Source organism: Salmo salar, unplaced genomic scaffold (genome assembly GCF_905237065.1).
Source record: "Salmo salar unplaced genomic scaffold, Ssal_v3.1, whole genome shotgun sequence".
Lineage (NCBI taxonomy): Eukaryota > Metazoa > Chordata > Actinopteri > Salmoniformes > Salmonidae > Salmo > Salmo salar.
In genome coordinates, this window is record NW_025548207.1 from 2,353 (window position 1) to 30,000 (window position 27,648).

Genomic DNA, 27,648 nt, shown 5'->3' on the forward strand with positions numbered 1-27,648 from the left:
TTCTCCTCTCTACTCCCCTATAGTGATGGGAGAGCTGGGGGACTGGGTGTAGGTTAGAGATGTCTCTTCTCCTCTCTACTCCCCTATAGTGATGGGAGAGCTGGGGGACTGGGTGTAGGTTAGAGATGGGTTCAGATTGGTCTGGAAGACTAAGAGATTATACAATCAGCCCTGTATTGCCTTGTGTTGACATCAGCCATATATACAGTACATGTACAGTATGCATCATGCAATTTGTAGGAATGAGAATGAATGAGAATGCCTGTCTGCCCCACGTAATGTATGTATTTGTGTCTCTCTCTTCTTCTCTTGTTCCTGTGGCAACCACCATGCAGCAAGCGATGGAGGACTTGCTGGAGGATGAGGATGAGGACTATGACAAAGATGACAAGGTAATTATATCTCTGTCTGTCTGTCTGTCTGTCTGTCTGTCTGTCTGTCTGTCTGTCTGTCTGTCTGTCTGTCTGTCTGTCTGTCTGTCTGTCTGTCTGTCTGTCTGTCTGTCTGTCTGTCTGTCTGTCTGTCTGTCTGTCTGTCTGTCTGTCTGTCTGTCTGTCTCTCTGTCTGTCAAGGGACAGAAAATCTCAGGGGTGACAGTGTTCCACACACAGGAAATACCAACACATACATGGCATGTGTACTTTAGATGCACACGTTCAAATCTGCACACATGCACGCACGGACACACACACACACATGCTCACATGCACATATTCTCTCACACACAAACACACACACACACACACTTTGAACATTGATAGTTGTCTTCCTTAAATGGGTCCAGACATACACTGAGTGTACAAAACATTAAGAACTACAATTCTGCTGAGTTTTTCACGTTCAACAGTTTCCCGTGTGTATCAAGAATGGTCCATCACCCAAAGGACATCCAGCCAACTTGACAACTGTGGGAAGCTTTGGAGTTAACATGGGCCAGCATCCCTGTGGAACGCTTTCGGGTGGGGGGTTCCTAAAGTTTGGTATACTCACTGTACATCACATTCTCTACCCATTGTAACCTCGTCATGCATAGTATTATGGTTGTCAGTATTAGTGATTTTCAATCTCTCCCTGACCGAGTCTGTAATACCTACATGTTTCAAGCAGACCACCATAGTCTCTGTGCCCAAGTAAGCAAAGGTAACCTACCTAAATGATTACCGCCCGTAGCACTCACGTCGTTAGCCATGAAGTGCTTTGAAAGGCTGGTCATGGCTCACATCAACACCATCATCCCGGAAACCCAAGACCCATGGCAATTTGCATACCGCCCCAACAGACCACAGATTACTTAATCTCAATCGCACTCCACACTGCCCTTTCCAACCTGGACAAAAGGAACACCTATGTGAGAATGCTGTTCATTGACTACAGCTCAGCGTTCAACACCATAGTGCCCACAAAGCTCATCACTAAGCTAAGGACCCTGGGACTTAACACCTCCCTCTGCAACTGGATCCCCTGATGGTAAGGGTAGGTAATAATACATCTACCATGCTGATCCTCAACACTGGGGCCCCTCAAGAGTGCGTACTTAGTCCCCTCCTGTACTCCCTGTTCACCCATGACTGCGTGGCCTAGCACGACTCCAACACCCTCATTAAGTCTGCTGACGACACAAGACGACACAACAGTGGTTGGCCTGATCACCGACAACATTGAGACAACCTATAGGAAGGAGGAAAGAGACCTGGCAGGGTGGGGCCAGGACAATAACCTCTCCCCTCAATGTGAGCAAGACAAAAGAGCTGATTGTGGACTACAGGAAAAGGAGGGCCGAACAGGCCCCCATTAACATAGACAGGGCTGTAGTGGAGCGGGTTGAGAGTTTCAATTTCCTTGGTGTCCACATAACCAATGAACTATCATGGTCCAAACACACCAAGACAGTTGTGAAGAAGGCACGACACGACAACACCTTTTCCCCCTCAGGAGACTGAAAAGATTTGCCATGGATCCCCAGATCCTCAAAAGGTTCTACAGCTGCACCATCGAGAGCATCCTGAGCGGTTGCATCACCGGCTGGTATGGTAACTGCTCGGCATCTGATCGTCAGGCGCTACAGAGGGTAGTACGTACGGCCCAGTACATCACTGGGGTCAAGCTTCCTGCCATCCAGGACCTTTAAACTAGGCGGTGTCAGAGGAAGGCCCAAAATACTCAGCCGGCCCAAAATACTGTCAAAGACTCCAGTCAATCTAGTCATAGACTGTTCTCTCTGCTACTGCACGGCAAGCTGTACCGAGCACCAAGTCTAGGACCAAAAGGCTCCTTAACAGCTTCTACCCCCAAGCCATAAGACTGCTGAACAATTAACTTCTCTAGGGCCAGTGGGACGATTTCGTCCCACCTACGTAACAGCCAGTGGAATCCCGTGGCGCGTTATTCAAATACCTTAGAAATGCTATTACTTCAATTTCTCAAACATATGACTATTTTACACCATTTTAAAGACAAGACTCTCGTTAATCTAACCACACTGTCCGATTTCAAAAAGGCTTTACAACGAAAGCAAAACATTAGATTATGTCAGCAGAGTACCCAGCCAGAAATAATCAGACACCCATTTTTCAAGCTAGCATATAATGTCACATAAACCCAAACCACAGCTAAATGCAGCACTAACCTTTGAGGATCTTCATCAGATGACAATCTTAGGACATTATGTTATACAATACATGCATGTTTTGTTCAATCAAGTTCATATTTATATCAAAAACCAGCTTTTTACATTAGCATGTGACGTTCAGAACTAACATTACCTCCGCAAACTTCCGGTGAATTTACTAAATTACTCACGATAAACGTTCACAAAAAACATAACAATTATATTAAGAATTATAGATACAGAACTCCTCTATGCACTCGCTATGTCCGATTTTAAAATAGCTTTTCGGTGAAAGCACATTTTTCAATATTCTAAGTAGATAGCCCGGCATCACAGGGCTAGCTATTTAGACACCCACCAAGTTTAGCCCTCACCAAAGTCAGATTTACTATAAGAAAAATGTTATTACCTTTGCTGTTCTTCGTCAAAATGCACTCCCAGGACTTCTACTTCAATAACAAATGTTGGTTTGGTTCAAAATAATCCATAGTTATATCCAAATAGCGGCATTTTGTTCGTATGCGTTCAAGACACTATCCGAAAGGGTAAAGAAGGGTGACGCGCCCGACGCGCTTTCGTGACAAAAAAAATTCTAAATATTCCATTACCGTACTTCGAAGCATGTCAACCGCTGTTTAAAATCAATTTTTATGCCATTTTTCTCGTAGAAAGCGATAATATTCCAGCCCGGGAATCTGTGTTTTAGTACAAAGAGAGAGAAAATAAAAACATGGGGTCGCCTCGTGCACGCGCCTCAGTCTCATTGTCCTCTGATAGACCACTTACCAAAGGCGCTAATGTTTTTCAGCCAGGGGCTGGAATTACATCATTCAGCTTTTTCCCGCCTTCTGAGAGCCTATGGGAGCCGTAGGAAGTGTCACGTTACAGCAAAGATCCTAAGTTTTCAATAAAAAGAGTCAAGAAGCCCAAGGAATGGTCAGACAGGGCACTTCCTGTACAGAATCTTCTCAGGTTTTTGCCTGCCATATGAGTTCTGTTATACTCACAGACACCATTCAAACAGTTTTAGAAACTTTAGGGTGTTTTCTATCCAAAGCCAATAATTATATGCATATTCTAGTTTCTGGGCAGTAGTAATAATCAGATTAAATCGGGTACGTTTTTTATCCGGCCGTGTAAATACTGCCCCCTAGCCCTAACAGGTTTCAAATGGCCACCCGGACTATTTACATAGACTTTTTACTTTGTTTTTACATTGCTGCTTCTCGCTGTTTATTGTCTAAGCATGGTCACTTTACCCCAACCTACATGTTCAAATGACCTCGACTAACCTGTACCCCCACACATTGACTCGGTACCGGTACCCCCTGTATATAGCCTCGCTAATGTTTATTTAATGGGTTACTTTTTATTTCATTTGATACTTTTCTAATATTTTCTTAACTCTATTTCTCTGCATTGTTCCTTGAGTGGTTCCTTGAGTGGCGCAGCAGTCTAAGGCACTGCATCGCAGTGCTAGTGTCACGTATACTCCCTCTCCGGCCTCTTGGTCATCAGGCTGCTGATTATCCCACACACCTGTCACCATCGTCAAGCGCACCAGCGCCTCATGACACTCACCTGAACTCCATCGCCCCCTTGATTATCTTCCCTTTATCTGTCACTCCCCTTGGTTCTTTCCCCAGGTGTTATTGACTGTTTCACATCAGTGCGTTGTTTTTGTTTCGTGTTTATTATTTCGTTTATTTATTAAAACACACTCCCTGTACTTGCTTCCCGACTCTCAGCGCACTTGTTACAGAATAACACCTCACCTAAGGGAAACATCAGGCAGTGTTTTTTTTAAATAATTTTGTTTTTATGTCAGTGTCAATGACGTCGGATCCGGGAGCCACTACAGGCTCTCATGCCTCAGCCGGATCACCAGGCTCCCCTGCCTCAGCCGGCTCATCAGGCTCTCATGCCTCAGCCGGATCGCCAGGCTCTCATGCCTCAGCCGGCTCATCAGGCTCTCATGCCTCAGCCGGATCGCCAGGCTCTCATGCCTCAGCTGGCTCGTCAAGCTCTCATGCCTCAGCCGGATCACCAGGCTCCCCTGCCTCAGCCGGCTCATCAGGCTCTCATGCCTCAGCCGGATCGCCAGGCTCTCATGCCTCAGCCCACTCATCAGGCTCTCATGCCTCAGCCGGATCGCCAGGCTCCCCTGCCTCAGCCGGCTCGTCGGGCTTTCATTACTCAGCCGGATCACCAGGCTCCCCTGCCTCAGCCGGCTTGTCGGGCTTTCATGCCTCTGCCGGATCGCCGGACTTCCCTGCTTCCACCGGCTCGTCAAGCTCTCATGCCTCGGCTGGTCTGTCAGGTTCCCGCACCCCAGCCGGCTCGACAGGTTCCCCAGGTGTTATTGACTCTGTTTCATGTCGGTGCGTTGTTTGTGTTTCGTGTTTATTATTCTGTTTATTTATTAAAACACTTACTCCCTGTACTTGCTTCGCATCTCTCAGCACACTCTCGTTAAAGATAGATGCGTCACTACAGACCCGGGATCGATCCCGGGCTGTATCACAACCCGGCTGTTATAAGGAGTCCCATAGAGTACCAAAGGTTAAATAAAAAATATATATATAATAATAGTCAGCGCATGTGACAAATAAAATTTGGTTTGATTTAGAAGATATTTCGGAGCGTTCTCTTGTCATTGTCCAAGTAATAAAACAGCAGCTATTAGGTAAAAACAGGTGGCTGCTTTAGTGGTTAATTGGCTCGTTTACAGTGGCAGAGAGTAGCCATACAAGCGTGTAACTTCCTGGTCCCTTCTAGTCCTAGTCAGCATGGTTCAACTTCACCAGTACAGGATCTGACATTTGATATTAGCAGCTGGCCACAGGGTTTCCATAGCACCTCAATACATTGATTGGATAAACAAAAGACAACATAGCAGAATCCTATTGACTCAACCAAATCTAAAGTAACCATTCCCCACTTTCTGTTTTATTTCAGAAGTAAAGTGTGCTGTACGGCTATTGGCTCTTCCTTTGTCTTCCTTTGAGGTGATTGGCCCTGCGTGGCACGGTGTGGTTTATCTGCACACTTGGGACTAATGGCGTTTCTTGGTTATTCTGTGTCCAACACCAAGACCAATTAGAATTTCATCTGATTCGTTTTAGTATCTCTTGGTACCACTTTTGGCACCACTTTTGGCAAAATCTGTTCAGTCTGTTATTTTCATGGTAATTGTATGGGGTGTTTGACTAAGCAATTTGCTTTCTAAAATGATATAGCCTGAAGTCTCTACATTTTGAGAGGAGTTATTTTAGGCTTTGAATTAAGTGCCAATGTGAGTTCACAGGGTTAAAAATATGATATTATGTGTAGTCAGTCCACATGCGTCTCTGCATTTCCATTCCCCATTGTCCTCCAGTGGCTCTGACGGAAAAGTTCCATGGCAGCAAAGTTCCAAGGCTACAATGTACGGGGCGACAATTGAAGATGTGCGTTAGAAAACCTTGAAACTTTTCCCTCTTTATATCTCTCGCCTCTTATTTTTCTGCATTTTCTCACCTCAGAAAGAAAACAGACGTTTGAAAAGATGCACATTACAGACATACATTTCAACTTTCATATTGAAATGAGGGAGCTGCAGCTCGGGGCCAATGTCAGATTGAGTCCTTAGCTGATTATTTCACATAAGAGGGCCCTCCTCTTTCTGCATACAGGGCTGGGGAGCCGGATAGCAAGGTGACCACAAAGGCTACAATTGACCAACTCTGGCTTCATACATTTTGATCTATCGCTCCCCTCAACTGTAAACATTCCATTTGAGCTGTAGGGAAGCTGAAAGGGGGTATTTTTCTTCTTTATTTCGCCAATATCTCTCTCCCTCAACCACCCTCCCTCCCTCCATTCAATCTCCCCCTTCTCATTTATTCCCAAACCTTTTTTTTCTTCATCCCTGGTTAAGTGCACATCAAATGCAGTTTTGAGGGTGAACAAATGTGTCTTTACTATTCCCTCTCTTAGGAATTGAAGTGACCTGACACTCTCATTACCTCTTTTCTTTGCTCAAATTGTAAAATATTAAGGTCAGGTCAGAGGAGGCCTTTTTTTTACGACTCAGAGGTAGAAAAAAAGATGAATAAATGGGCCGAGGCCTCATTTTAATTGAACCTGAAGCATATGTTGCAAGTATGTGCAATCCGTCCCAGATGTTCAGTTCTGGCCGTGTGTTCTGCTCTTCCCTGTACACCACAAGGCAGCTAGCTATTAGCTGGATAACCTTTGCTCCGGGGCTAAATTGGGTATTACATGGCAAAAAGTGGAGCACCTGTTTTTCATTGGGGAAAGGACCCTTGAGGGCTTTGCATAGGCCGCCACATGTGTATTCACTTAACAGATTGTTGGGCAATTGTGAAAAGTGTCTTTCTTCTGAGCCAATGCTGATATTAGTCACTTACTCTCGTAAGTCCAAAGTCCAGGCTAATTGATGTGGATGGCTCAGTTGTTAAACCCAAGATGGCACCTGAAGGGGAAAAGAAAGAATGGAGATCAACTCTGTGTTTCCCTCCTCCTTCTCATCTTCCTCCTCCTTCTCATCTTCGTCCGCCTCCTCCTCCTGCATGCCTGCCTCCCTCCCTCCCTCCCTCCCTCCCTTCCTGCCTCCCTCCCTGCGTCCATATCTCTCTGGGCCCCTGCCTGTCACCTACCAGACAGGCCCACACCACAGGGGATCCGGGGGGCGAACACACCGCCACCGCACTCCCAGTCGACACACACATCGCCGTCTGCTCACTCATCGAGAGAGAGAATACACACCTGTATGCTTAATAAACAGACATCATTCAGCCCCTACAGATAATACTGTTGACTCTGTCATATACCTACACCTGTACAGTATGTCAGCTTCAGATCTACCTATACGTTTTCATCAAATATTGCAAGCGGTATGTGCATCTGTGTGTGTGTCTGTCTGAAGAATGATGTCTGTTTATTAAGCATACAGGTGTGTATTCTCTCTAATCACCTCTCTAATCACCTCCAGAGTCTGTGTGTTTCTGTGTCTTCGTTTGTGTGTGTGTGTGGTGTGTGTATATCGCGAGAACGAGAGCGAGCTGAAGGAGCTCTGAGATTACCCTCACTACCATGGCTGGTCACTGGAGTCGCTCTCCCTCGCCTTAGGACCACCGCTAGCCAGATGGGATACACACTGCAATCATGTCCTGCTCACAAGCTTACCACACTCACACACCTCTACTACAGATGTCAGCCTTCTCCCTCTCTCCTTCCCTCTCTCTCTCTCTCCCTCCCTCCCCTTACCTTTCTCTATCTTCATCCCATTCAATCTTCTCTCTCTTTCTCTCCCTTCCCTGTGTCTCTCTCTTCCTCCTGGTGTCTCTCTCTTCCTCCTGGTGTCTCTCTCTTCCTCCCGGTGTCTCTCTCTTCCTCCCGGTGTCTCTCTCTTCCTCCTGGTGTCTCTCTCTCTTCCTCCCGGTGTCTCTCTCTTCCTCCCGGTGTCTCTCTCTTCCTCCCGGTGTCTCTCTCTTCCTCCCGGTGTCTCTCTCTTCCTCCCGGTGTCTCTCTCTTCCTCCCGGTGTCTCTCTCTTCCTCCCGGTGTCTCTCTCTTCCTCCCTGTGTCTCTCTCTTCCTCCCGGTGTCTCTCTCTTCCTCCCTGTGTCTCTCTCTTCCTCCCTGTGTCTCTCGCTTCCCCCGGTGTCTCTCGCTTCCCCCCTGTCTCTCTCTCTTCCCCCCGGAGTCTCTCTCTTTCCCCCCGTGTCTCTCTCTTCCCCCTGTCTCTCTCCCCCCGTGTCTCTCTCTTCACCCCCATTCCATCTTCTCTCTCTCTTCCTTCCGGTGTCTCTCTCTTCATCCCGGTGTCTCTCTCTTCATTCCGGTGTCTCTCTCTTCATCCCGGTGTCTCTCTCTTCCCCCGGTGTCTCTCTCTTCCCCCCGGTGTCTCTCTCTTCCCCCTGTGTCTCTCTCTTCCCCCCTGTGTCTCTCTCTGTGTGATGCTGGGTGTACTCTCTCTGTCCTTTAAGAGTATTTTAATGTGTATGGTACACATACAGGCCTGTATGTACACTCCAGGCTTGGTTTAGAAACATACCAGGACAGAACTTTGACTGTTGTAGGTCACATGTTACAGTGAGGTACCCTGAGTGGTATCGTCTCTAGAAAGCATTGTTTGTTTCTTGTTATGTTGACTCATTAACATTTGAAACATTCTTCTTTAGGCTGAAACTAAATGTATTATTAGGTGTATGTACAGCATAGATTTTCCGATTGTTAAACACTTGTCTATCCCCTTTCCCCAATATGCTTCCTAGACATTACTGTATAGACAGACACACAATGTGAATAACACGGACATTTCTCTACTATTCAATCTAACATTCATGGGGATTCAGTTGTGATGAATATGCTAAGTTAAAGTAAGGATCTCTTGAAATATGAAAAGCTGCCTCTCTCTAGTCATCTCTTTATATTTTAATCCTTCTTCTCTGTAGTGCTGAGGCAGGCTTTTTATCATCCCTCTCCCAGAAGGAGAATCACACACACACACACACACACACACACACACACACACAGGGAACTGGACGGGGAACACACACACACACACACACACACACACACACCTACTGGACGGGGAACACACACACACAGGGAACACACACCTACTGGACGGGGAACACACACACACACACAGGGAACACACACCTACTGGACGGGGAACACACACACACAGGGAACACACAGCTACTGGACGGGGAACACACACACACAGGGAACACACAGCTACTGGACGGGGAACACACACACACAGGGAACACACTGCAACATTGTTCAGTATAATTCACGTAAAAACACTATTTGTCTTAATCATTTATTGTGTTTTGTTAAAAACACAAGAAATCAATGGGGGCTTTCAGTGGGTTCCGCCTGACAATCAATCAGAGAGAAAGAAAAAAATCAAGTGATATGACTGCTATCCTGTTTAGGCGAGAATAGGAAGATTCTATCTGCTAATAAAAAGTTGCTAATCTCTTTGCCATTACCATGTGGAGGATCTAATGAGGGTGCAAAGGCAGCTGTGGCAGCCTGATAGCAGCTCTGTGTTTATCGATGGCCTGGCAGGTGCCTGGGTATTAACCACTGCTGTATCGCTACGTCAACACCCGGGGCGCCATAGCAACCCGCTCCCATTCTTACAACCCCTGGGCTTAACAGCAGAAACTTAATACGCTGCACCCCATTTCACATCTATCGTTACCCCTCTCTCTCTCGCTCTTCTTCTTCTTGTCCATCTATCTCTCGTTTTCTCTCTCTCTGTACTCTCGTTGTTTCTGTGCTGCTCTTTCTATCCTTCCCTTTCCCTCTCTTTCTTTATCTGTTTTTCTCCCTCTCTATCTCTCTTCCTGTCTCCCTGACATTAGAGAGTAAAACACAGGTAACCTTTCAGCAGTGTGTAATTCTGCAAGATCTGATCCTGGTTCGGTTAGCATTGTGACAGTGTGGATCTGGGTGTGGAGGGAGCTGGTGCTTATCTGCAGATAGCAGGAGCCGCCAGAGCCGCAGCAGCACGCAGATCTGCCGATAGCTGCACGCTACGATATAATTGGTCTAAAGAGTACGCGGGGATTATTTTTAATACTCTAAAAAGTGTGACTGAAAAGTTGCTCTGGGGCTATTGGGCTTGTGATTCGCCATGCGTGTCCTCAGGTAACACATTCAGGTTTTTTTTTAAATGCAGAGGAGAATGGGAGAAAAAAAAGTTAGAGCTGCTTGGAGTTCTTTTCTTCTCCCTGCCTCTGAAGGATGAAAAGCTTCACGCTGTAAAATACGCTTTTCACATTTTTTGCCTATTTTTTCTTCTTTTTTTCACCCACCTTTTTTTTTCCCGGAGATGCTCATAGGAACTGCATTTTAATCATGTTTGGCTAATAGAGAGGGAAAGAAAAAACAAAAAGGAGGGGAGAAAAGTGTATTGTCTTGTTCAGCAGTGTGCTACATTGTTTGCCATTTTTTCTAACACATCAGGTGGATTATTTTCCCCTCTCCCTCCTATTCCCCCAGATGTCAGCTGCTCAGCCTTGTCTTAACCCCTCTCTCTCCTATTCCCCCAGATGTCTGCATCTCAGCCTTGTTTTAACCCCTCTCTCTCCTATTCCCCCAGATGTCTGCTTCTCAGCCTTGTTTTAACCCCTCTCTCTCCTATTCCCCCAGATGTCTGCATCTCAGCCTTGTTTTAAACCCTCTCTCTCCTATTTCCCCCAGATGTCTGCATCTCAGCCTTGTTTTAACCCCTCTCTCTCCTATTCCCCCCAGATGTCTGCATCTCAGCCTTGTTTTAAACCCTCTCTCTCCTATTCCCCCAGATGTCTGCTTCTCAGCCTTGTTTTAACCCCTCTCTCTCCTATTCCCCCCAGATGTCTGCTTCTCAGCCTTGTTTTAACCCTTCCTTTATGTCCCTGGTTAAAAAAAAACTCTTAATCTATTCTGACCCACAAGGTGCCTAGACCTGGCCCTTCGGAGGACGGGCGACTGCCTGAAAGCCATATCCTTGAGGATATGTTGGCTTCCTGGCACTTTGAGTGGATACGGGTGATGTTGGTAAGTGTGGCCACGCCCCTGGCCTTGCCGGTGTCTCTGTCTGGCTTTTATGGCACATCGTTCGTCTGTCCAGCCGCTCCGCCTGCAAGGCTCTCTGTGTACTGCCTGTCCCTGTCCTCGTCTCACTTACACGCTTTCGCTCCGTAAAAAACACACACGCACGGTCGTTATCCCCACCCCGCCCCAACCCAATCCCCTTCAGGGGGTGGCGGGGGGTGAGGTGGTCCAGCATGGAAAGGTGCCCCCTCTTATATGACTGCAGGAATGTAGGATCCCTCCCAGTAAGGAAAGAGAGACTGAAAGAGACAATGACACTGGTACAACCATAGCATGCACTGCATCCTCTGTGACAGGGGAGTTAGCTCTTTGAACCACATAATGGGCCAGATCATCATGCATCGATCATTGTTTCATGTAAGTCCCATGGACCTTTTCTGTTCTCCATATGATAAATCTCCACTGTGTTAAAGTGGAACTGACAGCATTTTAGCAACATGAAATCTTCTTAAAATCTGTTCATATACACCCCCAGGAAGAATATGACACTTTTTAAAACATTTTCTGTCAAGCGAGCACTTAGATATGGTCATTTTCACATTTTCATAAATTCTTAGAACGTTTGGAAATTACATATACTAAGGCATTTGTGAAAATTCTACAGCAATAAAGAGTGGGAAAGCGGCGACGGGTTTGGACAATTAATAGACACTGCAGTAAATAAAACCAGAACCGGAGTCTATCCAGACCGGTGCGCTACAGCCAACCAGAGCTACAGTAGGCCTTTATGCCAACAAGTCATTTGCCACACGGGCCTGCCATCATTCACTTTGAACTGGAACACCTCTAACCAGTTTACTCGCCCTTTGCAGAGCTGGTTAGCTAAGCTGTTTAGCTACATGTTATCAAGAGCGTTTGTGACTAACTATAACTTTTTTTTGCCTACGTTTACTGACACAGGTCATATTCAGCCGGTGTTGCTCCTTCTTAAATTCATCAGTTATTCTACACTCTGGCACGCTCAGACGAGAGTGCTCTAAACTCTGAATAGATAGCCAGAGTGAATTTGCGAACCAAGAGATATGCTAACAAGATAAAAGTCGTTCAAGTTCTTGCTAGTGAACCAAATGACACCTGCATCTCTTGCTGTGTGTAGCCACCGAAAACAACAATATGAGGGGACTCACCCAGTCCTCCAATTTATTTATTTTAATTTTATTTAACCTTTATTTAACTAGGCAAGTCAGTTAAGAACAAATTCTTATTTACAATTACGGCCTAGGAACAGTGGGTTAACTGCCTTGTCCAGGGGCAGAACGACATTTTTTTTACCTTGTCAGCTCGGGGATTCGATTTAGCAACCTTTTGGTTACTGGCCCAACGCTGTAACCACTAGGCTACCTGCCGCCCCAAGACATTCCCAGCCTTAGTTACATTTGTCCGTTTTTGTCCAAAATATTGAGTCATTGAATCTGAAATAGTGCGTCCCGAATGGAGGCAGCAAACAATGTACCAGATCAGCTGTGATTTATAACCTTATAGCATTGTTTTTGGACTCCCAAGAAATGTATTGGTGAATTATATTAATCATGCATTGAACTACATCCATAATTTCTGCCAACAATGCCTTAGTGTACGTCATGGAACGTTGAGTCAAATAGAACCTATTTTTAAAACCTCTTATAAAGTTGGTTTTGTAGCATAAACTGGAAATGTGATGTTTATGATTGATATTATGATTGTCTGTTTGTTTCATATCTGCAAAGTAGTTATAACGCTGTCAGTCCCACTTTAAGTTAGGTGACCATTGACAGATCACAGGAGCTTATAGCACCTCAAGTCCTCTATCTAATCATTACATCACTTGGGATGCTTTGCTAGATGTATGGGTGAGCTCTTGGAGTGTGTTTGTGTGTGTGTGCGTGTGTGTTCACACTTGTGTATGCCTACTTGCTTAGAGCTCTAGAGGTCAATTAAGTCATATCAGGGGGCTGTGATTCTGCACCGTTGCTAACCCAAGAGGGCCCTGTCCTCTGTCCTCAGGAGCCACAGCTACCTACCCGCTTTCTACCACAGCCTGCTAGTTTACTTCAATACCCTTTAATTAGCTACACATTCACACCAGATGATCCAGACGTCTTGACTTGTAGGTCCAAAGATGTACAGAATATCGAACAGAACTGCAACCAGCACCCTGCAGCCTTGGTAAAGCAGGTGTACTTGTAAAACCAGCGACAGTATAGGTCGTAATCAATAAAATGTCACAATAAGGTGCAGAGAGTTCGATTGGCCTGCTGGGAGGCAAGGAGTCCTCCAGCTCCGCTAAAAGCATTGGGTACTGGTTTCAAGTGATTGTTATAATGTTAACTATTTGGCTGTAATATCATCACCTCTTGAAGAGCATACTCACAACTACACATTTAGCTCTATCATCAGAGTTATACAGCAAGTCACTGCATGCTTTATGATCAGCACCATGGCAAATGGATTAGCACCATGGCAAATGGATATGCTACCCATATGTACTGTGTCTGAAATGACATGATCAATTGATGTTTACTGATCATAAAGCATGCAGTTACTTGCTGTATAACTCTGATGAAAGAGCTAAATGTGGAATAATCGGAAATGTGTAGTTCTGAGTATGCTCTTCAAGAGTTGATGATATTATAACCAAATAATTTATAAAATGTATTTAACAATCCCTTGAAAACAGCACGTAGTTGTCAATGGTTTTAGCCCCCCAGCAGCCAAATTCGAACGCTCTGCCCTCTGATTGGCTGGAATCTGGAGCACATCACATGACAGCTGCTGCGCCTGTGTCTCAAAGTCAAACATGGGAAGAGGCAGTTGCTCCTTTTCTTTTAACAAGATTCATACGTGTTATGAGCGTTGAGGATGCATATTTTATTCTCCGTTTGAAGGCACAATCCCATCACTTTATGGTGATGTGCCTTTTTTCTTAAACAGTGTTTCAAAATACGTAAATGTTCCAATTGTCCCAATCTCTTGTTTTATCTCTGTACATACGTAATGACATTGCAGGTGTTATGAAGACAGAATGAATTGGCCTTGATTTTGTAAAGCAAGTTGATGAATCAGAGCAAATTAACTATCAGCACGACTTACTCTGTCATATTACATTGATATTGCACCATAGTGCATAATACATTTTTTTGTTATGTGTCAATTTGTGATAGGAAAAATGTCTCCCACTGTTTGAAGGCCAGACATGTTCCCTCCGTTAAGGGATGAATGGGGTAGGTTTAATTGAAAACATAGCATCAACCTGTGGCTTGCCTCGATCAGGATTGAGAAACACATATGGTCTTTGTGCTATTGGACTTATTGTGCATACAGTATATTTTACTCTACATGCCTAATACCTCCCTGAAGTGCCTGTTCCTTTAACCTGGGTTCTCAGAGAACAAAGGAGGGCTGAGAGTAGTGTAGTGCTGGGGATGTTGTGAATGTGACGGCCTTGTTTTTGGAAGAGGGCAGCGGCTAAACCAGGCCAACAAAGGAGAAGAGTAACGGTGTCCCATTCATCAAAAACTGCCACCCGGGAACCTGGAGAGAACAGGGAAGGAGAGCAAGGGGATGGGGGGCAGGGGTGGGGGCAGGCGGGGGAACGTGGCAGGGTGAGGGGTTGGATGGTGGAGAGGGGTGGAGGCGGGTCCAGGGCCACTGTGCCGACCTTGAGTCTTCTGATGGAAAGGCTGGTTGGCTGAGGTGGGACGCCCCAGTGGGAGATGGGAAAGGTGATCATGGCAGCACTACTCTGGCCCCATTAGAAGAGCACACAGACACGTAAAGACACAAACACACGCACACACACACACACACACACACACACATAAACACACAAACACAAACACACACACCAGGCCTTTTAGGATGGAGCCATGGGATGTAGAGGTCAACCTGAAAATCAACCTCCTCCACCTCCTTCAACATACTCCCCTTTATGTACTTATGTGTATATTTATCCTCAGTCGTCACAGCGACCCTCGCCATGGGAACGGGCTGGGTGAAAAGCCTCATTTAGAATGAGAGACCGTGGCATCTGCACGGTCCACCTTCAACTGCCACAGTTTACTGGAGTTTGACTTTGGCTCTGTCGAAGCAACCCCCCCTCCCTTGTTAAGGAACTGTGAGCTCCTGTATGCCTTCCAGGGCTCTTTGTGTCTGCGAGTGAGCGCTGCTTGATTAGGGGGGAGAACGTGCCGTGCATCTCGGGGACCGGTTAAACAGATATTTATGTGGTTATGAAAAGAGAGGGAGGGGGAAAAGAGATATTCACCCAAGGATTACATGTGAAATAAATAATGTATTAAAATTGCGGCTTCAAAACGAACCATCTGGCTTCTTTCATGTCGTGCTGGCAAGGTGCCAGCAGCACAGAGATATCTGTAGCTGGTCGGAGGGAGAGGAGGTTAGTATTGTCTGCTAATAGGACATGCCCTCTATGGCGGCCGCTGGTACAGTGTGGTCAAGGTCTGGCCATGAGGATAGATCACTGACCTTCATGGGTTAAAGGTGACTGAATGGTTATCAGACATAGAACTCGCTTGGTGCCACAAGCCAACAGGTTTGATCCTGCAGTTTGCCCCTTCTGGTTGGTTTGAGAACTTCGTCTATAACGGTCTGAAAGAGACTGTACTGTACTGCTGTATTTACCTGTTTGTCTCATGGGCATTGTCGGTAGAATCACTGGGGAAGCCAAGCCAGAACAAAAGCCACATTACAACCTATGTGTTGTGATAATTGCTTTGTTTGCTCTATAACCTGTTAGTTCATATGCCGTGATATATAGGCCGAAGGCAGAGACAATAAGAAGACACAGTGGCAGAATAAATTCAACCACACCATCACAAAAACAAAGAGAAACCTTTGTACGGTGAAGTCTACAAAGCATATTGCATGTAACAAACCGTTACTTGACCTACGGCATGGTCAAGAAAGTACATTTTTCTGACATTTTTGGAATACTAAACAACTGTTGATTTAGAACCACAGAGAGTTACTGCAAGTCGCAAAGAAAACAGGAGCTGCCTCCACTATTCCAGCACCATTTCAACTTCAACATTTCAACATCATCAAATCACCTCTGCTTGGTCTTATACAGTGACAACTAAAAGATAGCAAAAATGATTTAGTCCAATCAACGTAAGCTAAATATGATGTGGCTGTCCATGGTTCTGATTTGTGTGTGTCTATGTGCGTATGCTCGTGCAAGTAGAAAGAATATGTTGACTCATCCTACTTGTAGTGAAACGCCAATGCCATCCTCCTCTCTTTCATCTTCACGAAACAGTCCATGACTGTCAAACAGAACACGCTTTTAGTTTTTGTTGTCCTAGGCTACCTGGCTAAAATGCTTGCTCGCTATCCTAACTTCCTTTCATGGGCAACGTTAGCTAGTTAACATTAGCATTCTACCTTCTAGCTACATATTGAACTTCCATCCTCTCAGTCCAGGGGCACAATGTACAGTATTTTATGGTTGGATCAGAATCGGGCGTTATAATCATTGGCCAGTATGGAGAATTAAGTAAAACCACAAATCCAAATCCCTATCTCTATCCATGACTAATTTAGGAAAGGGGCAATTTTAGCTAGATGGCTAGCTAGTCACCTGAGGACAACACAACAATTCAAGTTGTTTCTCTCAATTATGTATTTCTCTATGATAGGAGTGAAGCCAAATCCAAACTGTCTTCTCTTGACACTTTTTTGGGGGTGCGTCAGGACCATTCACAGTTGAGTTTAGCTCAACGCTGATTGGCTATTATTTTATACTTTTTTTATCAAGGTAGGCCAAAGAACAAGGTAAAAATATGTTGTTCTGCCTTTGAGCAAGGCAGTTAACCCACTGTTCCCCGGGAGGGGAGACGTGGATGTCAATTAAGGCTGCCCCTCGTACCTCTCTAATTCAGAGGGGTTGGGTTAAATGCGGAAGACACATTTCACTTGAATACATTCAGTTGGACAACTGACTAGGTATCCCCCTTTCCCTTTCCCTTTCTCAAATGCTCACTGGCTTCCCTTGCATTCAATGTTACGGGTGGCAAAAATGTCATACTCTTTGTGACCAGACCTTTTTTAGATAGATAGTCTAAACATACAGAGACAGAGGGGCGCTGTTTCGCTTGCTAGAAAACTTTCTCTGGTAAGATAAAGTACATTCAGCCTCTTGCGAATTGAAGGAACATTAGGACAACCCAGAGAGACGAAAGATAAATGATTTAACATCCATGAATACACGTCACTGCTGTAGGGTCCTGTTTTTCAGATAATTTTTATAAACTAGATAAATAAAGTAGGTGTCATTTCTAGGCTGTTTGTGGAAACTGTCTTGGGGGTAATAATCGTGTCCTGCAGATGAGCTGTTCAACTTCAAGCTTCTTTTTCTTCCCTTCTAGTGAGGAACTTTGATGAACAGTGCCGGTGGCTTAGAACTGGATTAGTTCTCATTGTTCATATCAGTTTTATGAAATTCAGAAGGTTTGTTCTTTTATTCTGATGTAAGAGCTGCCTTTTTTACTGAGCACACTCCCATGTAGATCTGTAGAGCTTTACTCGTAAACCATTCAGCATTACGTGATGATGGAAGTTACGCGGTGACTTAAAAAAATATCACAATTAACACATAGGAGAGGGTCAAACACATTGTTTAGTCTACTCATGATGTGTTGATGTGTCGGTGTTGTTCTGCCGTTGTTAATTCGGAGTCGGGTTGTTAATGGTGTCGCCTTGAAGAGGGAGATTCTAGGATGTCTACTGTTTTCAAATGCCCTCTGGGAGCCTTATCCTAGAATCCTGTCACGTTTGACATTTACATTTTATTGTGCGCCACAAAAAAACAGGTGCAATTATAGCACAGCAGCGAGCAGTCGCCAGTGTTGCAGGCTCATCCTGACTTCTGTGGAATACAGTCAAAAATATTTGTTACATTTTTCTGATGTGCCTGTTAGGGCAGAATAATGTCATGTGAGATTACACAGTCTGACAGATTTACCATGCCATCTTTATAGATGTAGTTGAGATTGTGTCCAATGGTGACCTCCCTCCTTCTCATGGCCTAAGGTCAGTTAAGAACCAACTGTCTCTATAGAGTTCAAAATGCCTCATCCGCTAGCGTACCGTACACTACTTCCTCTCATACAAAAAATGGTAGAATTGATGAGAAATATAATGAGACATACCCTATGCACATCTCTCGTTTTAATATTTAAGCATGTTTAAATTAATTTTCAGGAATCTCATTGTCCTCCGATTCACAAAGCAGTATGCAGTTAACCTAACTTGGCTGTGTGTATATAAGACTGTCTCTGGTGTCACTGTAGGTTGTATTTCCTTAACAAACTGCTACCAATCTCACAACATGCTGACAAGCGTCGCCTCCATGTTTCCCCCTGGTGTGCCCCCCCCATAGAGATCCACATACATAGATAAAGGTTGGTTCAGCAGTAGGCTGATCAACACATACACACACACACACACACACACACACACACACACAGATATGCAGGCATACACACTCAAACACATGCATGTGCACACAAACATGTTCACACACACACGTTCATGTATTCATATTTGCACTCACAGTGATAGTGCAAATAAATACACAGTGCCTTCAAAAAGCATTCACACCCCTTGACTTTTTCTACATTTTGTTGTTACAAAGTGGGATTAAACTACACAAAATAATCTGTCAAAGTGGAAGAAAAATTCTAACATTTATTTTAAAAAAAGTTGTGAAACATAAAACACTCATATCTTGATTAGATAAGTATCAACACCCTGAGTCAATACATGTCAGAATCACCTTTGGCAGTGATTACAGCAGTGAGTCTTTCTGGGTAAGCCTCCAAGAGCTTTCCACACCTGCAGTGTGAAAATTTGTCCATTATTCTTTCAGAAATTCTGTCAAATTGGTTGTTGATCATTGCTAGACAACCATTTTCAGGTCTTGCCATAGATTTTCAAGCAGATTTAAGTCAAAACTGTAACTTGGCCACTCAGGAACATTCACTTTCTTCCTGGTAAGCAACTCCAGTGTAAATTTGGCCTTGTGTTTTAGATGATTGTCCTGCGGAAAGGTGAATTCATCTCCCAGTGTCTGGTGGAAAGCAGACTGTAACAGGTATTCCTTTAGGAGTTTTCCTGTGCTTAGCTCCATTACGTATTTATTTTATCCTGAAAAACTCCCCAGTCCTTAACGATTACAAGCGTACCCATAACACGATGAAGCCACCACAGCTTGAAAATATGGTGAGTGGTTGTCACGTCCTGGCCAGTATAAGGGTTTATTGTCATTTTAGTTTGGTCAGGACGTGGCAGAGGGTATTTGTTTTATGTGGTTCAGGGTGGTGTTTTTGTAGTAAGGGCATTTGATTTAGTATTCCGGGGTTTTTGGGCACTGTTTGAGATTCACGTATTTCTATGTTGATCTAGTTAGTTGTATGTCTATGTTTGGTTAATTGGGGTGGACTTCCAATTGAAGGCAGCTGTGTGGTGTTGCCTTTGATTGGAAGTCCTATATTAGTTGGGTGTGTTTGTCTGTTTAATTGTGGGAGATTGTTCTGAGTTTAGCCTTGCCAGACTGTTTTGTTGTTCGTGAGTTCGTTTCGGTGTTCATTTAGTTTGTAAATAAATACACATGATGAGCATACACATACCTGCTGCGTTTTGGTCCTCCATTACCGACGACAACCGTGACAGAATCTCCCACCAAACCAGGACCAAGCAGCAGAGGAACGAGGAGGAAGGATGGACATGGGCCGAGTTAAGGAGGAGCGTTTCCAGGGCGATGGAAGAGTTTAGGAAATTTGAGAGGCAGCCCCAATAATTTTTTTGGGGGGGGCACAAGGGCAGTTTTGCGGGGCAAGAATGGAGCCCCAGGCCAGCTCCCCGCACTAGCCTGGAGGTACGTGTTCCCAGTCTGGTACGTCCAGTACCAGCACCAGGCTTCAAGTGCGTCATCCCAGTCAACAGTCGCCAGAGCTGCCCGCCAGTCAACAGTCGCCAGAGCTGCCCGCCAGTCAACAGTCGCCAGAGCTGCCCGCCAGTCAACAGTCGCCAGAGCTGCCCGCCAGTCAACAGTCGCCAGAGCTGCCCGCCAGTCAGGAGTCGCCAGAGCTGCCCGCCAGTCAGGAGTCGCCAGAGCTGCCCGCCAGTCAGGTGTCGCCAGAGCTACCCGCCAGTCAGGAGTTGCCAGAGCGGCCCGACTGCCAGGAGACGCCAGAGCGGCCCGACTGCCAGGAGACGCCAGAGGGCCCGAGCTGCCAGGAGACGCCAGACTGCCCAGACTGCCCCGAGCTGCCAGAGTGGCCCGACTGCCTGGAACGGCCAGAACCGGAGCCACCTCCAGATATAGGTGGGTTGGGGAGGGGGTGTAGCACAGTGCCGTCGTTGACGGCAGCCACCCTCCCTTCTCTCCCTTTAGTAGGGGGAATTTTTGTTTTGTTGTTTGGGGTTGTTGTTTTTGTTGTTTTTCTTAAGGTGCTTCCGGGTTAGCACCTTTAAAGGGGAGTACTGTCACGTCCTGGCCAGTATAAGGGTTTATTGTCATTTTAGTTTGGTCAGGACGTGGCAGAGGGTATTTGTTTTATGTGGTTCAGGGTGGTGTTTTTGTAGTAAAGGGCATTTGATTTAGTATTCCGGGGGTTTTGGGCACTGTTTGAGATTCACGTATTTCTATGTTGATCTAGTTAGTTGTATGTCTATGTTTGGTTAATTGGGGTGGACTTCCAATTGAAGGCAGCTGTGTGGTGTTGCCCTTGATTGGAAGTCCTATATCAGTTGGGTGTGTTTGTCTGTTTAATTGTGGGAGATTGTTCTGAGTTTAGCCTTGTGCCTTGCCAGACTGTTTTGTTGTTCGTGAGTTCGTTTCGTTTTGGTGTTCATTTAGTTTGTAAATAAATACACACGATGAGCATATACATACCTGCTGCGTTTTGGTCCTCCATTACCGACGACAACCGTGACAGTGGTACTCGGTAATGTGTTGTATTAGATTTGCCCCGAACATAACACTTTGTATTCAGGACAGAAAGTAAATTTCTTTGCCACGTTTTTTGCAGTATTAGTTTAGGATGCACGTTTTGGAATATTTGTATTCTGTACAAAGCTTCCTTTTTTTCATTTAGGTTAGTATGGTGGAGTAAATACAATGTTGTTGATCTATCCTCAGTTTTCTCCTATCACAGCCATTAAACTTTACATTTTTGAAAGTCACCATTGGCTTCATCATGACATCCCTGGGCGGTTTCCTTCCTCTCCGGCAACTGAGTTAGGATGGACTCCTGTACCTTTGTAGTGACTGGGTGTATTGATACACCATCCAAAGTGTAATTAATAAGTACATCATGCTCAAAGGGATATTCAATGTCTGTTTTCTACCAATCGGTCTCCTTCTCTGTGATACATTGAAAAACCTCCCTTACTCTTTGTATGTGTGGGGTACAGAGATGAGGCAGTCATTCAAAAATATTGTTAAACACTATTATTGCACATAGAGTGACTTCTTATGTGACATGTTAAGCACTTTTTTGACTCAAGACATTTCAGCTTTTCCATTTTTATTAATTTGTAAAAATGTCAAAAAAACCTAATTCCACTTTGACATTATGTTGTTTTATGTAAGCCAGTGACAACAATTCTCAGTTTAATCCATTTAAAATTTGGGCTGCAACACAACAAAATATGGAAAAAGTCAAAGGGTGTGAATCCTTTCTGAAGACACCGTAAATAAACATAGATAAAAAAACATACACCAGCAGCAAAAGCAACCCTCTAAATCTTGCGGATATAAAAGACCAGCAACTTGATAGACGGCAGAACGTTTCTCCCTCACACTGAAACACTGGGCTTTCATGTTTCAGCACTACCAGCGGGGCTCAATGCAATTTGTCTCAGATGTAAAATAGAGCGTTCCTTCATCTTGAACTCTATCAGATCCCGCTGATGAGTGGCTCTGTGCCATATGATTTAGATTGAACTAAATTATCTGTTGGAGAGGGCAACACATGCGACACACACACACACACACACACACACACACACACACACACACACACACACACACACACACAGGCTTCCAGGTGTCCTGATGTTTATCCAGCTGCTAACTGAACTGGAATATACCGAGCTGCTGCTCAAGCCTGTGCTGTAGGGGCTCCGTTTGATGACATCATCATGTCTCTGTCCATGAGGAGAGGTTGGTAGCACTTTGGTGATCTAATGATCCCTTGGAATGTGCATTATCTGGGTTAGAAGTTGCCCTTAGGCATAGGTTTAGGATCAGCTTACTCTCCCTAAATCCTAACCTTAACAACTAAGGGGGAAAGTGCAAAACTGACCATAGACCAGCATGAATGGGAATCTTCATCCCATTTTAACACATTGGTACAGTTGTCTGTCACCCTCTAGGTGGCAACTCGTCTGAATAGAGTGCATGTGTGTAAGTCACCACCACACATCCCCATGCTGGACTTACAGTTATAATAGCAGAGTCCAGATCAACCGAACACAGAACAGAAGGGTGGCAGGTAGCCTAGTGGTTAAGAGCTTTGGGCCAGTAAGCGAAAGGTTGCTGTTTTGAATCCCTGACCTGAGTAGGTGAAAAATATGTTGATGTGCTCTTGAGCAAGGCACTTAACCCTAATTGCTTCTGTATTTCACTCTGGATAAGAGTGCCTGCTAAATGACTAAAATGTAAACAGAATCCTCAAAGGCTTGTTTTTATATGTACTCCCTCTACACCACTATAAGGACTATAGGGTGACGAAGGCTGTTTGACAGACGTTGGAGCAGAGTGATTCCAGTACCAGACAGAAAGACAGGCCCACTGTTCCTATAGTAAAGACCCAGCTCCACAGAGGGGCAACCAATAGGAATGAGAAACCATACACACCTAACCTTATGGGTCTATGCACAGACAGACAGACAGACAGACAGACAGACAGACAGACTCCAAGTCCGTGACTAGTTCAAAGACAGTGGTGGACCATTGACTCCAAGTCAGTGACTAGTTCAAAGACAGTGGTGGTGGCGAGAGACTCAGGGGAGTTGATAGTCGTCTGCATTTTGTTTATGTGCAAGAATTTTCTGTGACATAATTAGACGACACTTTATAATAAATGCACCAACACAGACAGACACTCCAGTGGCCCTTGTCACCACCCTCCCTCCACACACACATTCATTATGAATACAGCTCTAATGATGGAAAACATTTTTAGAAGTTGTTGGTCACAAAGGCAAAGACCTTGAAGCAAACAAGCAAGCCAAACTTTCACATACCGTATTGGTTTGCTGCAAATTAGATTAGTATGGGACACACATAGTTGATTTGGGTGTTGTTTGGTTACCATTGGGTCTAGTATTGCCATCTTAAAAGTTTCTCTCTCTCTCTCTCTCTCTCTCTCTCTCTCTCTCTCTCTCTCTCTCTCTCTCTCTCTCTCTCTCTCTCTGTCTCTCTCTCTGTCTCTCTCTACTTGGGATTTCCTTTGAAGTCATTGTATGGCCTTTTACCCACTCCACAACTGCTAATTAAAGTTAGCAATTGCATAGCCTCATCAATGCATGTAATTAGGACATAGGCCACCAATTCTAATGACTTTTTGAACTTCAGCATGTACGATTTAGCAGACGCTATACGTTTTTCTGGAGCTGTATCATTTACATACAAACATGAAAGAAGGTTTCAAAATGTGAAGGGTGCAAACACTGAACGTCAAAGTCAAATCCGTATCTAAGAAACAGACATGAGTCTGCGTTGTCTCCTTTTTTACACCCACTTTTGAAGACAAGCAACTTTTGACCTTGACAGTGATCTGTGATTGGTGCTGTCATCCCAGACAGGGTACTGCATAGCAACACCCTCCTCAATGATGAAATTATAGTGTATGACAAGGTCATGATGCAACAAAACTATATATGGAGGATTGGAAATGATGCAGACAATTACATTATAGAAGCCACAATCTGTCTGTAATATTAAAGCTGATCTACCCCCTTAAAAAATTGCGATGGATGTCAAGGTTACGAAAAGAATGGGCAAGGCAAAGAAAAGAAAAGCAGGGTAAAGTTAGCATAATGTAACAAAGGGTATTGTAAGGTATTTGTAAGGTGTTTTTTTTACTGGACCACAGTAAGAGCCAGCTGTTTTTATCACGATTATCTAAGGTCATGTGGTGTGCTAGTTGATTCCATCCCAGTCTAAGAGCAGGTTGCTTTAGTATCTGGGTGCTGGAGAGTGCTGGGGAGTGCTGGGTAGTGCTGAGGCGTGCTGGGGAGCAGCAAAACAAGCCTCTCCCTGGCTCCGTGTTTTTGTTACTCCTCTCAGCCCTACATTTGAAGGGAGGAAATTGGAGTCAGTCCATGGTTTGAGAGGGGCATGTGGCAATGGTTTATACTCTGATGACCTCTAACCCTTACACTCCGCCACCGCTCACTCTCTCACACCGCTCCCCTGTCCCGCAAACACTCTCCCGGAGCGCCGAGAACACTCCCCAGGCCCAGAACACAAAGCCCCACCAAACCCCACCAAGCCCAACCCAACACAACCCAACAGAGTGGACCCTGGACATTGGGCTTTGTTGGAACCAATAATACAAAACAGATGGGGAAGAAAGGAGGCTTGTAAAAATATTTAAAAGAAAATAACCCTGTCTAATTATATCTACGTGTCCTGTGTGGTTTTTCAGGGAGGCCTTGTGGTTTCCCTGGCTGCATCGGGGTTCATTTATCAAATACCTGATCCTGCAAGAAGAGCAGGAAGAGGAGTATAGGGGGTGCGATGGGGGTCTCTGGGGGGACAGTTTGGGGTTGGGGCCTCAAACAGTTGAGTGTCTTTTCCTGGTCCACTAATTCTCTTCAATGATGAATTATCCCCTTGTTATTTCTGTGATGTGACTGTTCTCTTTCAGTATTGAACTCCATGAGCACAGCATGGACCTGTAGAATTATCACACACAGGTGGGCATCCATAACTGTCCATTCTGCCATGAAGTGGAAAGTGGTTTTGAAGAGAAGTAGTAGTTTTGAGTAAACCTGGTTGATAATCAGCATTGAATGATATACTATAAGACAACCCCTGTGGAAATATTCTGTTCATTTTCACCATAGATGTGCATCCCTCCTTTTCTAAGGCCTTTCCCTTGCCTCCTCTCTCAGCTCCCTCAGCTATTACATGATTTGGGGAATCTGGTGTTTCCTGACAGTAGATGACGGTCTTTACAAACTACAGGTGGACTCCATGACAGGTCACAGGTCACTGTAGTGGTGAAATGCTGGAGCAGTGCTATGCTTTTTTCCTATCTTTGTCTGTTGTAGAGACAGAGACAGAGAGTCCTGGTTTGCGACCCCACTCCTCCAGTCATGTCCACACCACCACCACCACAAAAGTCTGCATCTTTCTCTGTCCTTACTCACCCACTCATTCAGTCAGTCACCACATCCTGTCCAACTCCGTTCTGTCAGTCAGTCAGTCACCACATCCTGTCCCACTCTGTTCTGTCTGTCAGTCACCACATCCTGTCCCACTCCAGTCTGTCAGTCAGTCAGTCAGTCACCACATCCTGTCCCACTCTGGTCTGTCAGTCAGTCACCACATCCTGTCCCACTCCGGTCTGTCAGTCAGTCACCACATCCTGTCCCACTCTGGTCTGTCAGTCAGTCACCACATCCTGTCCCACTCCGGTCTGTCAGTCAGTCACCACATCCTGTCCCACTCCAGTCTGTCAGTCAGTCAGTCACCACATCCTGTCCCACTCCGGTCTGTCAGTCAGTCACCACATCCTGTCCCACTCCGGTCTGTCAGTCAGTCACCACATCCTGTCCCACTCCGGTCTGTCAGTTAGTCACCACATCCTTCCCCACTCCAGTCTGTCAGTCAGTCACCACATCCTTTCCCACTCGTCTATCAGTCAGTCCTACAGCAGCTCATTTACTGTTGCATGATTTCCTCTTTTGTACTTTGTGTCTAATAGTAGAGGCTTTTAGATTGACCTGCCGCGTCACTCTCTATTCTTATGGCCTGCTAATGTTCTCAACCATCAAAAGTTGAAAAGGAGGAGCTCGTCATGGTGCTGACGATGATAATGATGTCACTTCAGGTGACATCATAGTGTGCTGCCAACAACAAAGCGAGCCTGTCTTGGCAGTCGAAACATTCAATCATCCATTTGGCATTCAGCTAAATTCACCCTAATCACATATTCCCATTTCCCTGTGTGCTCTGTGTAAGAGGGAAAACATCCTGATTTGTTCTGCAGACTTTTAAATGTCTATTAAAGCTTGGAGAGTAGTCAGTCAACGGAAGGAGGATATCTCGTGATTTGGCTCCCCTTTTCAAGTCTTTGAAGCTCTTTAAATGTTTTCTTTGTTGAAAGATGCATGTGCCCAGCACCTTTCTCTCTGTCTCTCCTTCTCTTTCTCTCTCACACACACTTCCTCCTCTCTCTCTCACTTTCTCCTCTCTCTCTCACTTTCTCCTCTCTCTCTCTCTCTCTCTCTCTCTCTCACTTTCTCCTCTCTCTTTCTCCCTCTTTCTTTCTCTCTCTAACTGTCCTCCAGGACCCGGAGAGAAAGGGCTTCATCAACAAGCTGTATGCCATCCAGGATGTGTGCATCAGTGTGCAAAATGCCCTGGATGAAGTGGCATCCTATGGCGAAAGGATAAAGAAGTGAGTCGTAAGCTTCCTCCTCGGCGCCTGGCCCGCCTCTCCAATGCTTCCTGGCACCAGTGCCCTCACCACCCATCCTGTCCCTGTCACATCTTATTCAACCCTGTCGAGCTGGCTGGAAAACAGACTCACACACCACGCACACACATACATACAGTACCAGTCAAAAGTTTGGACACTCATTCAAGGATTTTTCTTTATTTGTACTATTTTCTACATTGTAGAATAATACTGAAGACATCAAAACCATGAAATAACACATATGGAATCATGTAGTAACCAAAAAAGTGTTAAACAAATCAAGGCAAAGTAGCCACCCTTTGCCTTGATGACAGCTTTGCACACTCTTGGCATTCTCTCAACCAGCTTCATGAGGTATTCACCTGGAACGCATTTTCATTAACAGGTGTGCCTTGTTAAAAGTTCATTTGTGGATTTTCTTTCCTTCTAGTGGTATACAGAAGACAGCCCTATTTGGACCCGTGTGGCTCAGTTGGTAGAGCATGGTGTTTGCAACGCCAGGGTTGTGGGTTTGATTCCCACGGGGGGCCAGTACGAATTTTTTTTTTTATAAAATGGATGAAATGTATGCATTCACTACTGTAAGTCGCTCTGGATAAGAGCGTCTGCTAAATGACTAAAATGTAAAAATGTAAAAGACCAAGTCCATATTATCCCGAGAACAGCTCAAATAAGCAAAGAGAAACGACCGTCCATCATTACTTTAAAACGTGAAGGTCAGTCAATCCGGAAAATTTGCAGTGCAGTTGCAAAAACCATCAA

General features: G+C 45.0%; 1 protein-coding gene across 1 annotated transcript in view; it reads left to right on the forward strand.

Moving 5' to 3' along the window:
* Positions 1–329: 329 nt before the first annotated feature.
* The window catches only part of LOC123732784 (multiple C2 and transmembrane domain-containing protein 1-like), a 37,946-nt gene continuing 10,627 nt past the window's right edge, over positions 330–27,648 (forward strand). Inside the window, exons 1-2 of the mRNA XM_045712054.1 lie at positions 330–392; positions 26,756–26,865. Coding sequence (XP_045568010.1) covers positions 330–392; positions 26,756–26,865 — 173 coding nt within the window. The remainder of the gene's footprint in view (positions 393–26,755; positions 26,866–27,648) is intronic.